This window comes from Micrasema longulum, unplaced genomic scaffold, assembly GCF_059751315.1.
Source record: "Micrasema longulum isolate JH-2025_06_02 unplaced genomic scaffold, ASM5975131v1 h1tg001280l, whole genome shotgun sequence".
In the NCBI taxonomy this organism is placed as follows: domain Eukaryota; kingdom Metazoa; phylum Arthropoda; class Insecta; order Trichoptera; family Brachycentridae; genus Micrasema; species Micrasema longulum.
Window position 1 is genome coordinate 104,701 of NW_028278467.1, and position 13,118 is coordinate 117,818.

The following is a 13,118-nucleotide window of genomic DNA, read 5'->3' on the forward strand; positions in this document are numbered from 1 at the left end:
CCAACTTTAGTTAAACTAATTAGTATTAAATCTTATCAAAATACAAAAAAAAACACAAACTCTTTTACGATAAAAAGAAATCATTAACTAATATATATAAAAAATGAATAAATATAAACAGTTAATAAGAAGGTACATTAACATCACATTGCCGGCATTTTATTCAATGCTTACCGTAAACTAAAAATGTTAACTACATAACATATATTTATATAAAACTACTTTGTTATACAAAAACTAACTCTATGTAATATAGTAATAACATATCTCTAGCATAAAATAACTATATTGTTAACACTGTTACATATATGATATTACAACTATAATTCAAGATTAAAAACTAATGTAATACAAAAAAGACTAGTAATAAATATGCCAACTATCTCCTCAGTTCTTGTATTTTTAACAGAAGATTCCCCTTTAAACTCTTAAAATTACAAACATTTTATTAACATAAAAACTAAGATTATTTTGAACAATGATCGGCCAAAAAGAAAAGAAAACCAAACTTTATTGCATATCTAACCCTTCCAGGCATAAATTACTTTCCACGGATTAAAAACATATTTGATATTCTACCATATTTGGATCCTACAGCAAAATTAAAATGGCAGCGGGCAGGACACTTTGCGAGACAAAATGGTGACAGGTGGGCACCCATAATGATAAAGTGGAGACCATGGCAAACGAGAGGTGTTGGAAGGCCACAAAAAAGATGGGCCAACGACATTGCCTCTATAGTCGGTAGAACATGGATGAAAAAAGCGGGGAATAAAAATGAGTGAAAATGTTTAAAAAATGCCTTTATACAACAGTGGAGACGCTGAAGAAGATGTACTGAATGTTATACAGAGAAATAATTTAACACTGGGTAAACTGATATTTAATAAAATTAATAAAAACACATGTTATTATCTTACAACATACGTTTATTCAATCGAATTAGTTGAATTTTAGTGAAAACTATTGAATATAAAAGACGGCTTGAATATCATTTAGAAATATGACGGAAATTCGCTCTAAAACGAATAAACCAGCCAGAAGCCAGCTGTCAAACTAAAAAACAAACTTTTCTGTGTAATGCTGACTACTAACATAAGCAGAAAAAATAGATACGTACTTAAGGATACAAGTAATTAAATAATAAACTCGCCGCTTTATAATTTCGGTAGGTACGTGAGTATATATATTAAAATTTTTGTGAATATTTGAATGAACACTCGCCCGGCCTGAAAGGATTAAATTTATTTAAACTAAAAAAAAACACACAATTGTACCACAAATAGCTTTTAGGGATAAAGTGAACTACACACTATGGTTATCTTATCTTTGACTTTTCAATATAAAAAGGTAATTTTGACATCATTTTTTTTATTAGAGAGGAATCGATGCATGTTATAAAAAAACGTGTTTTCGCCATTCAATGCTCGTGTCCGGGCGGAAGAAGAATACAGTTCTCTGGATAAAACATAACCAAAACCCTGGATGAGCGTTTTCGACTCGATGGCTACCTTAAAAAGGATATCGAGTGGAGATAAATCTGCCTCATCTACTAAAAGTGCAGTCCCGGGTGTGATTCCAGGCAATGTGAAGATAAAATATTTTTCTAAAAGGTGATTTTAAGCTGTAATATTTCACTGTGCCTGGACTGGTACCTGAAGAAAAAGACTTTTACTTTGCAAAAATCAACAGGTGAAAAAAAAACCTAAGTTCGAACATAGGCAGAATGAATTACAGTGTATAAATTGGTCGCTTAAACCAGCCAATGACAGGTCACAAACCTTGTAAATGCTTAGACCATATATTATTTCCTTCTTAAAAAAACACAGTTCTCCACCTCCGTTAAATTATCCATAAAAAGGACATTTTAATTTCAGAAAAACCTTAAATCTGATTGTGTTACCCAGAGTTTCCACTTTATTGCTAAATCTATGTTTAATATGTGGTATAGAATAAACAAATGAATAAATATTTTAGAATCAAATAACTGTTAACTAAGATAAGAGGCATCCTTACTCGTCTGCTCCACAGCTTCACCAATCCCAAAATTACAAAGCTTAAAATTCTAAAAATATAGCATTTGGTATAAAAAATACTAATACTACATCTGTTTTTATAAACTAACAGCTTAGTAAACCACAATTTGAAATGATAAGAGCAAAGTAAAGCTACGGATGTATAAAAAAAAACGATGTGTTAAATCTTTGAAATATTTAAAAAATAAATTAACAAGCAAAGCTCTGTTTTACAAACTTACTAAAAATCAAATAAATTTTGGCATATAAAAATAGCATTTGCGAAATTCAACAGTTGTAAAAATATACATTTTTATAAATATGTACATGTATTTTTAAATATCAATAGAACATGAATAGATATGAATAAACACGTTTATATTGATGAAAGTTTTATACAAAATATGAAAGTTTAACTTTCCCACAAAATTTGTACATGGCAATCAAATGCAAACATCGTATTATGTTCAAAAAATCTTATCGTACACTTTTGTTACAACAGCCGATTTGTAAGTCTAGTTTGAATACATATATTTTAATACAAGTTTGTATTCCCACGAGTTCATAAACTCCTTATATATACATTGAAAGGCAAAAGTTTTGTACATTTTTTTAAACAAGTATGTTTACTAGGCTAAGAAAAAAATATTTCTCCGGCCATTAGTCATGAATAATTTTATGGGAATTTAAAAAATTGTAACGATTATAGCAAATGATAGGTGTTGTTGACAACGAAATATATATAATTTATTTTTATAAAAATAAAAACAATTTTAGTAATAATAGTTACAATAATTTTTATAGAAATTTTTGTTAATTTTTAAATTTGTAGAGTACTCAAAATTGACAATTTAAGATTAAATTTTAACACTTTTTTAAAGCAGATTATATGTTTTTGTTATAAGCTTAAAAAGCCAATCATTTTATTGACTAGCAGAAAAAAAAATTGCAAATATAATTAATCGTTATAATCTTAAAATACTTTAGAAGTTTTTTTGGTTTTGGTAAAAATGTTATAAGTTAAAACTCTAGGCACTATTGACATAATATGATAAATGATTATTTCATTATAAAACATTACACCTACATAATATAGTAAAGTGAATAGAATTCACAGGTTCGCTTATACATATTACGTATAAATAACTTAACTACACGAATGTATCGAAAACAAAATTAGAAAGAAATCGTACATGTACAGAATCTTAACAAAAGATAAACAATATTTCTTAAAATAAAACTAGTAAACATTTAACTTTAAGAGTACTGAGTACATGAATTAAATTTAACTAAACGAGAATGTATTATCATTCAAACTTATTAGAGCTTTAATATGTTATCAATCATTGATTCGATAAATTGAAATTCAGATAAAATAGTCTTGAGATTTCTTTGACGTTCAGATACTCCACCCTGTAAAATTAAAAGAAACTAGTGTTTTTATTGGATAAAATGTATAATAATATAATGTCTTCCTAATGGTGTAACTTAAATAGATTCTACTACTACTACCAATATGCCATTTTCCGAAGGGGTAGGCAGAGAGGATGGACAGCCACATACATCTATCCTGATATACATTCCTAGTCTCTTCCACGTCCATTCATCTTGTCATACATGCCATTCGGCTGTGTCCCCGTTTGACATGACCAGACTTGAGATTTTGGTTTATCTGATCGTGCCACGTCTTTATTGGTCGTCTTTGTCCTATGTTACCATTCATTCTCACCACATATATCTGTTTTACCATTATTTCTTCATGACCAAACCATTTCAGTGACCCTTTCTCAATCTTATCAATTTCACCAGTCTCAGATTTACACTCTCGCCTGATTTCATCATTCGTAACCCTGTCATACATTGATTTCCCACAGCATTTTGACTGAGTTCAGCTTTCATCTTTCCTCTGCTAATTTCATGTTTTACATCTATACACGAGTGTAGATACACGTTAATAGAAACACCAATTAAAACATTTAAATGACCGATAACGGAATAAATAAAAAAGAGATTCTAAATTAGGGATCTACCGACTGTTATTGAGATTAATGCATATTGATGTGGTGTACTTGGAGTAAGCCAATTTGATTTTGTGCGAGTAAGTGAGGCTCTTATACCAAAAAGTTCAAAGACCTCGAGTAGGTTAGCTTAAAGTATTAAAGGTCTTACCTTACCATTGTAATCACATCGTTTTGAGCCAATTTCAAAATAGAATGAAATATTTCAAAATTCATTTAGTCCCCCATCAGGGACACCGCCTTTCACCTTTTCCAGAACACGATTAACAAACTCTGATGAATGCCCCGCAATTTTAACTTCTGAAAATGAAAAAATATGTTTATTATATTTGAGCAATTATGACAAATCACTTTGTCAAATCAACTTTGGTCAATGAAGTTTAAGTTTTTGGATCATGTTCTATAACAACTCAGGGGTTAAGGGTCATAAGGGCGAAACTACAAAAACACAGTTTTGAGATAAATGATAAAACAGTTTTCAAAAAATAATACTGTCTTTTAAGGGTAACAAATAAAGAAAATAAAAAATACAGTTAATAAAGCGTAAAATGTTTTAGAGTTAAACATATGAAACTACGCTTTCGTCTATATGACCCTAACTTGCGCTTACATTAGTAAATTAACAAAATGATGTAAAAGGTGTTTTATTCTTCTGACTTTAAACAAAACGCTTCATTTGTAGTTTCACACAAATTTATTAGGTAACTACTTATCGGATGAGTTTCATCTTTTTGTCACTAACAGGATATTTTGTTTGGATATCAGATTAGTACTTAACACAAAACAGCATTTTTTGTAGTTTCGCCCTTATGACCCTAAGCCCCCGAACTGTTACGAGGGTTACCTTTTGTGTTTTTTTTAAAAATCAAACAATAGATGGCAATAGTGAGTTGTGGCATCACTGTATTTGTGATCATTGACGTTTGTTGTTGCGAAGCCAGTGGCAACTTGGTAATTGACCGATTCGGTTGTTGATAGTGAATGTTTAAAAGAAGCAAGTTGAAGATTTGCATTCATCATCCATGATTTAAAAAAAGGCTTTACTCAACAATAATGCATAGGATCGCTTCGCGCAACTTTTGGTAATGAAGCACCATCAGAGAAGACTGTTTAAAATTGGTTTGCAGAATTTTGTCGTAGTCGTGTGTCTGTCAGTGATGAATGTCGAGAAGGTCGACCAAAATCGGTTATTATTCCGAGAAACATCGATGCTGTACACAATTAAAGAAGATCGGCATGTGACTTACAAACAGATAGAAGCGTCTCTTGGCATATCGCAGACTGCGATACAATCGATTTTGCATGAGAATTTAGATGAAATGCACTTCCAAGAAAATGATCGCTTTTTTTTTCGGTGGTACTGGACACGTCGCAACCCTTCGTTTAGAGGATTGAAGAACTGTTAATGTTGAATGGTATACACAAATTTGTTTGCCAACGCTCTTCGATGAAATAAGGAAAAACAACCAAAAAGGTCGCATCATTCTTCATCACGACTGTGCCAGCTTCCATAAAGCACGTCAAACTACTGAATATTTGAAGGATAAAAACATCTAATTAATGTCTCATTGTCTGTATTCACCCGATTTATCGCCTAATGCGTGGACAGCAATTGACATCACCTCAAGAAGCTGTTGAAGATTTTCAAAACCATTTTTCTACGATATCAGCTTCAGAGTGGAGAAAATGTTACCAGAATTGGTTTGAACGTATGCAAAAATGTATAAACCTTAAAGGCAAATATTTCGAAAAGTAATAAAACCCTTGGTTTCCAACTTGTTAGTTTCTGATTCACTTTTTGTAAAAACTTAAAGGCAACCCTCGTATAATAGTTATTGTTTGTTGAGTACTGAATTTACATTTTCTATACTGGCAACTCATATAAGACTGTAAATATCCCGTTCCTACCCAAATCCTTCCTATTTAAAACTTTTTGTTCTTCTACTGTCCTGTGAGCAAGCCACATGTGAAAAGTTGTCTCTCTGATAAATCTTTATCATATCCTGCGTCAGCATGTTTTGTACAAAGTGAAATTTAGTGTTATATAAACAGCCTAAATTATACAGTTAACCAACATCAACACGATACTGGTATCCGTGCTATAGCAAAAGTGAAGTGCTCCATATAAGAAACAATTGGAAGAACTTTAAAAGTGAGTAAAAATTTCCATACAGTCCACTAAACTTTAATTCCCTCTGTTATCAATGTACAATACCTGAAAGGCACTGAGCTGATCATACATTGTTCATGTCAAAAATCCTCGGGTGTGAATAAAAAAATGGCATCCTATTTTTTCATGTTTAATCATGGAGGCTTTTTGTAATAAAATTGTAATGTGAGAAAGTATTTTGATGGTGATGATGATGATGTTCAGTGATATTCTGACAGAACATGGTCAACATAAATCTCCACAAGAATTCTATGTGCTTCAGCTACTGGCCAGATAGTGAGAAATAAAATATTTAAAAAAAACAAATAAAAATAATATGAACAAAGGAAATATGTATATTTCATTCTTGCACACGTATCGTGATTTATTATCTGGCTTTTTTCAAATTCTTAAAGGGCAACGCGATTTTCGCTATATCTTACATGTATCTAGTCTAGGAACAACGTGTCTATTTATTTTACATCAGTGGTTATCGCTGCTTGACCACTGAAGCATGATAATGAAAGGTAAATGAGGTATGTAATCTAAATAATTAGAATTTGAAGCAGATAATAAAACTGCTGTTTGAATTCATTCAATAAAACATCTACATACAGAGAAATCATTGTTTGATGAACGGCATCACAATAAGAACTGTACTTACTTGTAGCAGACTTGACAATTTTCTCAATGTGGGTGTCGTAGTCCTGGACTTTATTGGAGGTCACCTTTCTCGTGATAATAGTCTTCATATGCGATATCCCATTTATGAGCCGTTCTGTAAATACATTTTTAAAAAGTTGTACATATTTAAAAATTAGTATTTGTACTTTTGACTTTGTGATTTTAAATGTTAAATATATGTATTATTTTAATAATAATGGCAGGACTAAAAAGCATCCATTCTATGTCGTTATATACACTTTTTATAAATTAGTAAGTATTCAATCATGTTCAAATGTTTTTGTGACTAAAATTGTTGTGAGCAGTTTGATAAATAGGTATTTAAATATAGTTTGTCTGTCATTCTCTTGCAGATGCCTCCCGAATACTGTGCGAAAAAGACAACTGCACATTGGACTGATTATGTCTAACTAAAATCTACAAAATCAAGGTCTCCTATTCCTGTTTTCATTACCATAAAACTGAACCGATTACGTTTTTTTTGTTTTTTTTTTTTTAAGAGCTCCGAAAGAAATTTTCTGCGTTGGAATGTTTTGCTTTAAAACAAATAGTTATCATATTTGTATACCATACATCTGAAGTCGGCAGATAAAACTAGTTACTTATAAGTTTTTGGATGATCCTAGCATCTATAAGAGACAATTTATTTTTAAAAACAGACGATAGGGGCTTGTCAATGGTGGAAATCTAATGTGTGTAAAAAATCATATCTTAATCTAAAAAAAGTCAGACTGCATCCTCTTAAGATATTTTGACTGACCATCCGTTTCATAACACATTGCAGATTAATCGTTCGGTGTGGTAATGTCCTCATAAGATGAGATTATGGATACTATTTATGTAAATAAATATGTAACTCACTATGTTCGTGTTCCAGTCCGTACAGTTTAAGTTTATTGGCCTCGTGCTGAGCTTTCTTCTTGAGGCGACAAGCTCTAGAGGCCAGTTTATTTTTCTCCTTCCTGGTTTTAGGACGCACGTTAAATGGCAACTCACTTACGGGCGTCATATCGTTTATAACGCGGCCGAGACCATCAAGTTCCTTGCCAATCATGAAGAGCTTCTTAGGGTTTGGAGTCAAATCGTTTCCATCACCTTTTCTTGCTTTACCACTGTGAAAGTTAAAGTACATAAATAAAGGGTGTATTTTAATTCCTAAAGTAAAAACCACAACAGGACAACATTTTTATGGAGCATTCATGGTGGAGGATACAAAAATGTGTTTTCAGTGGTTAACTGAAAATTCTGATTTTGAAGTTACCTAGTTGTAGTTATTACTCGCGATATTGCAAACAGTCCAGCACAAAATTTCCAATTCGTGGTATTGTGTACCTGTGTTTTATTCCTCGTACGCTGCAGCTGGGACTGAAGACGGGGTCTGTGACCTCGTTCAGGACGTGAGGGTCCTCCAGGGTCGACTTGAGCACGAGGCGTTGTCCCTTGGGCCCCTTAGCCTGCACATTGTACTGCCAGAAGAAGCGCTCCTTCTTCGTCATGCGGCGTTGTTTGCTGCTACTTTTGCCGTCCGGATCGTCGTCGCCATAATCTACAAAATCAAAAATGAATTATTATTTAGATCGAAGCATCGATGATCGATCAATGCAAAACTGCCACTGTCCATGATCACTATTTATGGGAAGATCAACAAAATCAGTAGTCAAATGACTATTTCTTTTTAGTTTAATATGCACATTCAACATACAATAAATAGTATTTTCGCTACCTGTTTTACCACACACAAGTTGTACATTGAACTTAAAATAAATAGTCTTTTTGCTGCTGGTTTTGTTGGTCTTCCCAAAAACAGTGATCATGCACAGTGGTGGTTTTGCATTTAACCCCCTCATATATATTATATCAGATGGAGAACATTTTTGAGAGTTAATTAATTAATTAGAATATTTATGTAGATCACGATGATTATATGATACACAATGAGTTTACAAGGTAAGAATAATTTATAATAGAGAGCTTAAGATATAAGACGGAACGTATTCGCTGGTGAGCTATCAGACGTGGAAAAGTAGACTATCTATCTGCTGTTCTTTTTCAAATTTTTTTATAGCTCCCTCTGTTGGTAGGTTCAGAATTCCATGCGATGTTTAGTTGTTACAAATCTCACCCACATCAATAAAGGCTACAGCTCTTTACTTCATGAAAACAAACAGGCGGAAGAATTGAAAGCATATGGATTCAAACATGAGCAGAACGGTGAAGCGATCACTTAATCCAGCCAATGAGATGTCTTAAGCCCCGTATAAGCCTATACATCCATATTCCCTTCTCAAAGAGGTTATCCACCTCCACTGAAAATATTTTTAAATCGTCATACTGTATTGAGTTTTGTTATAAATTCCATAGCAAACCTTTTTGGCAGGTATTCAATAATTTTTCAATTGAGTTTTTTTGCGGTACAAAGTAATGAATCGGCAATTCGTTATGGATTTTATTGTGTTTGATATAATAATAAGACGCGCATTATGTATAAATGACCTCCCTTTCTAACTAATATGTGTATGTGTGCTAACAACTGTGAAAATTTGCACTTATGGCTATTAGAGTTCAAGTTATTAAAGATTTGTGAAAAAGGTTGTGTAAGTAAGAAATATCTTTTGATATAAAAATTATACAAAATATCATAACACATAAATTATAAGTCAAACAGAATGTCAAGGCTTTACTGACAAAATGCATTAAGTTCTTAAAACAAGTTCCAAGATCGCATTGAAAGCTTTTTTATTCTTTCAACGCGTTATTTTTCCCACAATTTTCTTTTACATGAATTTTTCTTAAAGCTTTGAAAGAGTAATCTTTATTACAGGAATAGCATAAAATTTAAAATCAACATCCTGCACCTATATTTAAAAATATATAAAGACTGTTGACTCAATGCATTCTGTCAGCATAGCCTCGAAATGCAAGTATGAAAACATGGTAAATTAATAGCTTGAATAAATTTTGAAATGTTTGTATATTTTTAATATTGTAAAGACAGGTGAAGATAAATATTATCATTGTATTCCATACATTTTTTTTGTATCAGTTTAATTTAATCATGCTATCATAATACATATGTTATTTAAGATTATGATGAGGATAATTTAAGAGTTCAGATAATAAAGCAAGGTCTTATGAATATTACATCATTATCAAAAATTGATAAAAAAAATATTTCTTTAAATGCGAAGACATTCATTTAATTTTAAGACAAATATTGGTTATCATTTTTATTTATCAAAAATCCAACCCAGATACATTGAGGACATGTCATCTAGACAGTCATTAAAACCAAAACTGGTAGGCTTTCTTTTCTAGCCTGTTTCCATACAAAACATAAATGAGTGATAAGTTTCCAAGTTACACCTGAATAAGTGAGTCGATCCGGAAGAAATACAGAATAAATAATGATGTAATAACTTATATTTAGATATAAATTACTAATTAAAAATACTTGGTAAACTTCCACTTATTTGTTCGACCAATTAGCGCTTTCACCCTCTAATGGGCATCTTCAGACTGGTTCAGTCTTTTTAATTAGTAACTTATTTGTAAATATAAGTTATTACATCATTACAATGGAATTCCATCAAGAATTGTCAAAAAATTATTTAAATAAAATGTATAAATATAAATAATTTAAATCAAATGTATAAATACAAATAATTATAATCCAATTTTTACTGAAACAGCTCAAAATTAGACAGCGGAGAGACTATCACTCCCTCTCACTTCTGTTCAATGTACTTCATAGTCCTAAAGCTCCTATATACTTGCGTGAAAAATTTCAACGCTTATCAGTTTATGGTTTACCTCTTCGTTCTAATTCTCAAGGCACTCTCTTAATACCCATCCACAATTCCTCTTTCTTCTCTAACTCATATAGCGTCCATGCTGCTCGACTGTGAAATCATCTCCCATCCACCATCAAAGATGTTACTATAGTATCTCTGTTTAAATCACATCTGAAGAAAATCCTCCTTTCTCTTCCTTAATCTCTCCTTTCCTCTTTTCTCTTTTTTCCTTTTTCCCATTGAGTAAAAGTATTGGTTTAAAGTCATTTATATACAAATACGTTTATTTATATTTTTATATATCTTAAGCTTTTTTTATTTCTATTGAATATGTTTTAACTTGAATTATAAAAATAAAACTTTTATTTTATTGGCTGGTTGGAAGAAATTGCCATTTGGCAAAAAGCCCGCCAATGTACAATTAAAATTATGTACAAAAAAAGAAATAAATTAATAAATAATAAAAAAAAATAATTTGAAGTTCATCAAATTTCTCATTAAACAGAATAAAACACAGCATAACAATTTGGAAGAGATGTCAGTAGTATACGGTCTGCTGTCCTGGGAAAACCATGATTTATAAACGTTCTTTTCAAAGGTGGCAAAGTCAATTGAAGACAGCCCCCGCCTTGGACAGTCTGTTGAGGTTACTTTATCAAACGTTATTGAAAAATTACCCAAATCAGAAAAAAATAAAGAACATAATTTGTATGAAAACTCAACAGATACTTATAAAAATTACAAGACAAATCAATTTTAACATAAAAGAAAAACAAAAAGGACTTAAAGATAAAAAAACTAAAAAATAAAGTTTTGAACTTCAATCATCATCTCGGTATGTCAAAGGTCAGTGCAAGGTAGGTGCCGAGAATGCTTATGTCACATCAAAAGCGACAGCGACTCGAAAATTTCTGTGATTTTTTAGACCTCTGTCGAGACAATAAACACGATATTTTGGATCGGATTGTTACCGGAGATGAAACATGGGTTCATCATTATGAACCTGAATCGAAACAAGATTCCACGAGGCATAAGTAGGGCATAACACCCCCCCCCAGAAGTTCATGGATATTGCTTTTTCGGATACGGAGGGAGAGAAAAAGACAAAACATATTTTTCCGAGGGTATAAATAAATTAATTGAAATATCTGAAAAATGTATACCGTAATATGGGGTAAATCGTAACTAAGGGGTGATAAGAAACAGTTTTTGGTAAAACTTTTAACTCTGATTTTGTAAGCAAAAAATGTTTTCTGTGGATTGCCAACATTAAAGCAATATCCTGCTCTTTTTTCTATCTTTATTAATTATTTGAAAAAACTTCGAATAATTCACAGGGATAACCAAAACTAATGCAACAAATTATTACTTAAATCCATTTATTAGTCTACAATAGAAATCACAAATGAAATAATCTGATTCACACTATAGTCCTTAAAATGTAACATGATTAGAATGACAATTGTCAGAAAAAGTGACGACATAACTTTGTAGTAACGTCAAAGAAGTTATTTATGTTGACACACAAAAAACATTTGTATCTGGTGTGTCCATTTATTTTTTTATTACAATGCTTGAAACATAAATCAACATTAATATATAAAATCAGCTTTAAAACTAAAAAAAAACTAAAATAAACCTAATTATTAACGACGTTCTTACAAGGTTACATCATTTTGCAAAAACGTTAGAGATGGGATAAATTGATCAATGTAAATTGTTCGAATAAAAAATTGTTCGTTTGATGTTCATGAAAAAAGTATAAATGTCTCATTTTTGGTGAACAATTATGTTAAACACACTATAATAGGCTTTTTTTTGTTTTTTATATCAATTTTCGGAAACAGAGTTTCATGATTGCATGAAATAACTGATAAAATCAATTTGATCAGTGATCAGTAATTTTCCCTCACTAATGAAATTAGTTTGACAGCTGTCATTCTAATCAAGCTATATTTTAAGGACTATAGATGTGAGGTGATGCCTGCTTTTTTATGAATTCGGTGTGAATAGAAACAACTAGTGGGTTGAATAGAAACGACGAGAAACGAGTGACTAGAAATGATAAGTGGGGTGAATAAAAAAGAGATGTGAGATGAAAAAAAAATGAATTGATTTATTGAAATATTGTACTCATTCTTTTTTGTTTGAAATATAATTACTTTTTTAATAAACATTTGTACGAGTTGCATTTTTATGATTATCAAAATATATTTTAATTCACCCCATATAGCTTTGCTATTTCAAGAGCTGAAAAGCAACAAGCCATATTTTATAGTAAAGCGTTAAGATAGACTCATGTGAGAGCGACATGTTGAATAAAATTGCAAGTCCAAGTCCTAGGATTTATATAAATTTATTAAAAACCAAAAAAAATATGGACATTTGAGTGTAAAATTTGTTTCTGTTCACCCCATATTACCGGTGTGTGTCAAAGGAGGATATATAAAAAAGGAAACAT

General features: G+C 31.2%; 1 protein-coding gene across 1 annotated transcript in view; it reads right to left on the reverse strand.

Moving 5' to 3' along the window:
• Positions 1 to 2,822: 2,822 nt before the first annotated feature.
• Positions 2,823 to 13,118, reverse strand: part of REPTOR (repressed by TOR) — a 36,587-nt gene continuing 26,291 nt past the window's right edge. The window contains exons 4-8 of the mRNA XM_088234762.1: positions 8,199 to 8,412; positions 7,728 to 7,978; positions 6,847 to 6,960; positions 4,190 to 4,333; positions 2,823 to 3,428 (exon numbers count right to left, since the gene is read on the reverse strand). Coding sequence (XP_088090888.1) covers positions 4,239 to 4,333; positions 6,847 to 6,960; positions 7,728 to 7,978; positions 8,199 to 8,412 — 674 coding nt within the window. The 3' untranslated portion in view covers positions 2,823 to 3,428; positions 4,190 to 4,238. The remainder of the gene's footprint in view (positions 3,429 to 4,189; positions 4,334 to 6,846; positions 6,961 to 7,727; positions 7,979 to 8,198; positions 8,413 to 13,118) is intronic.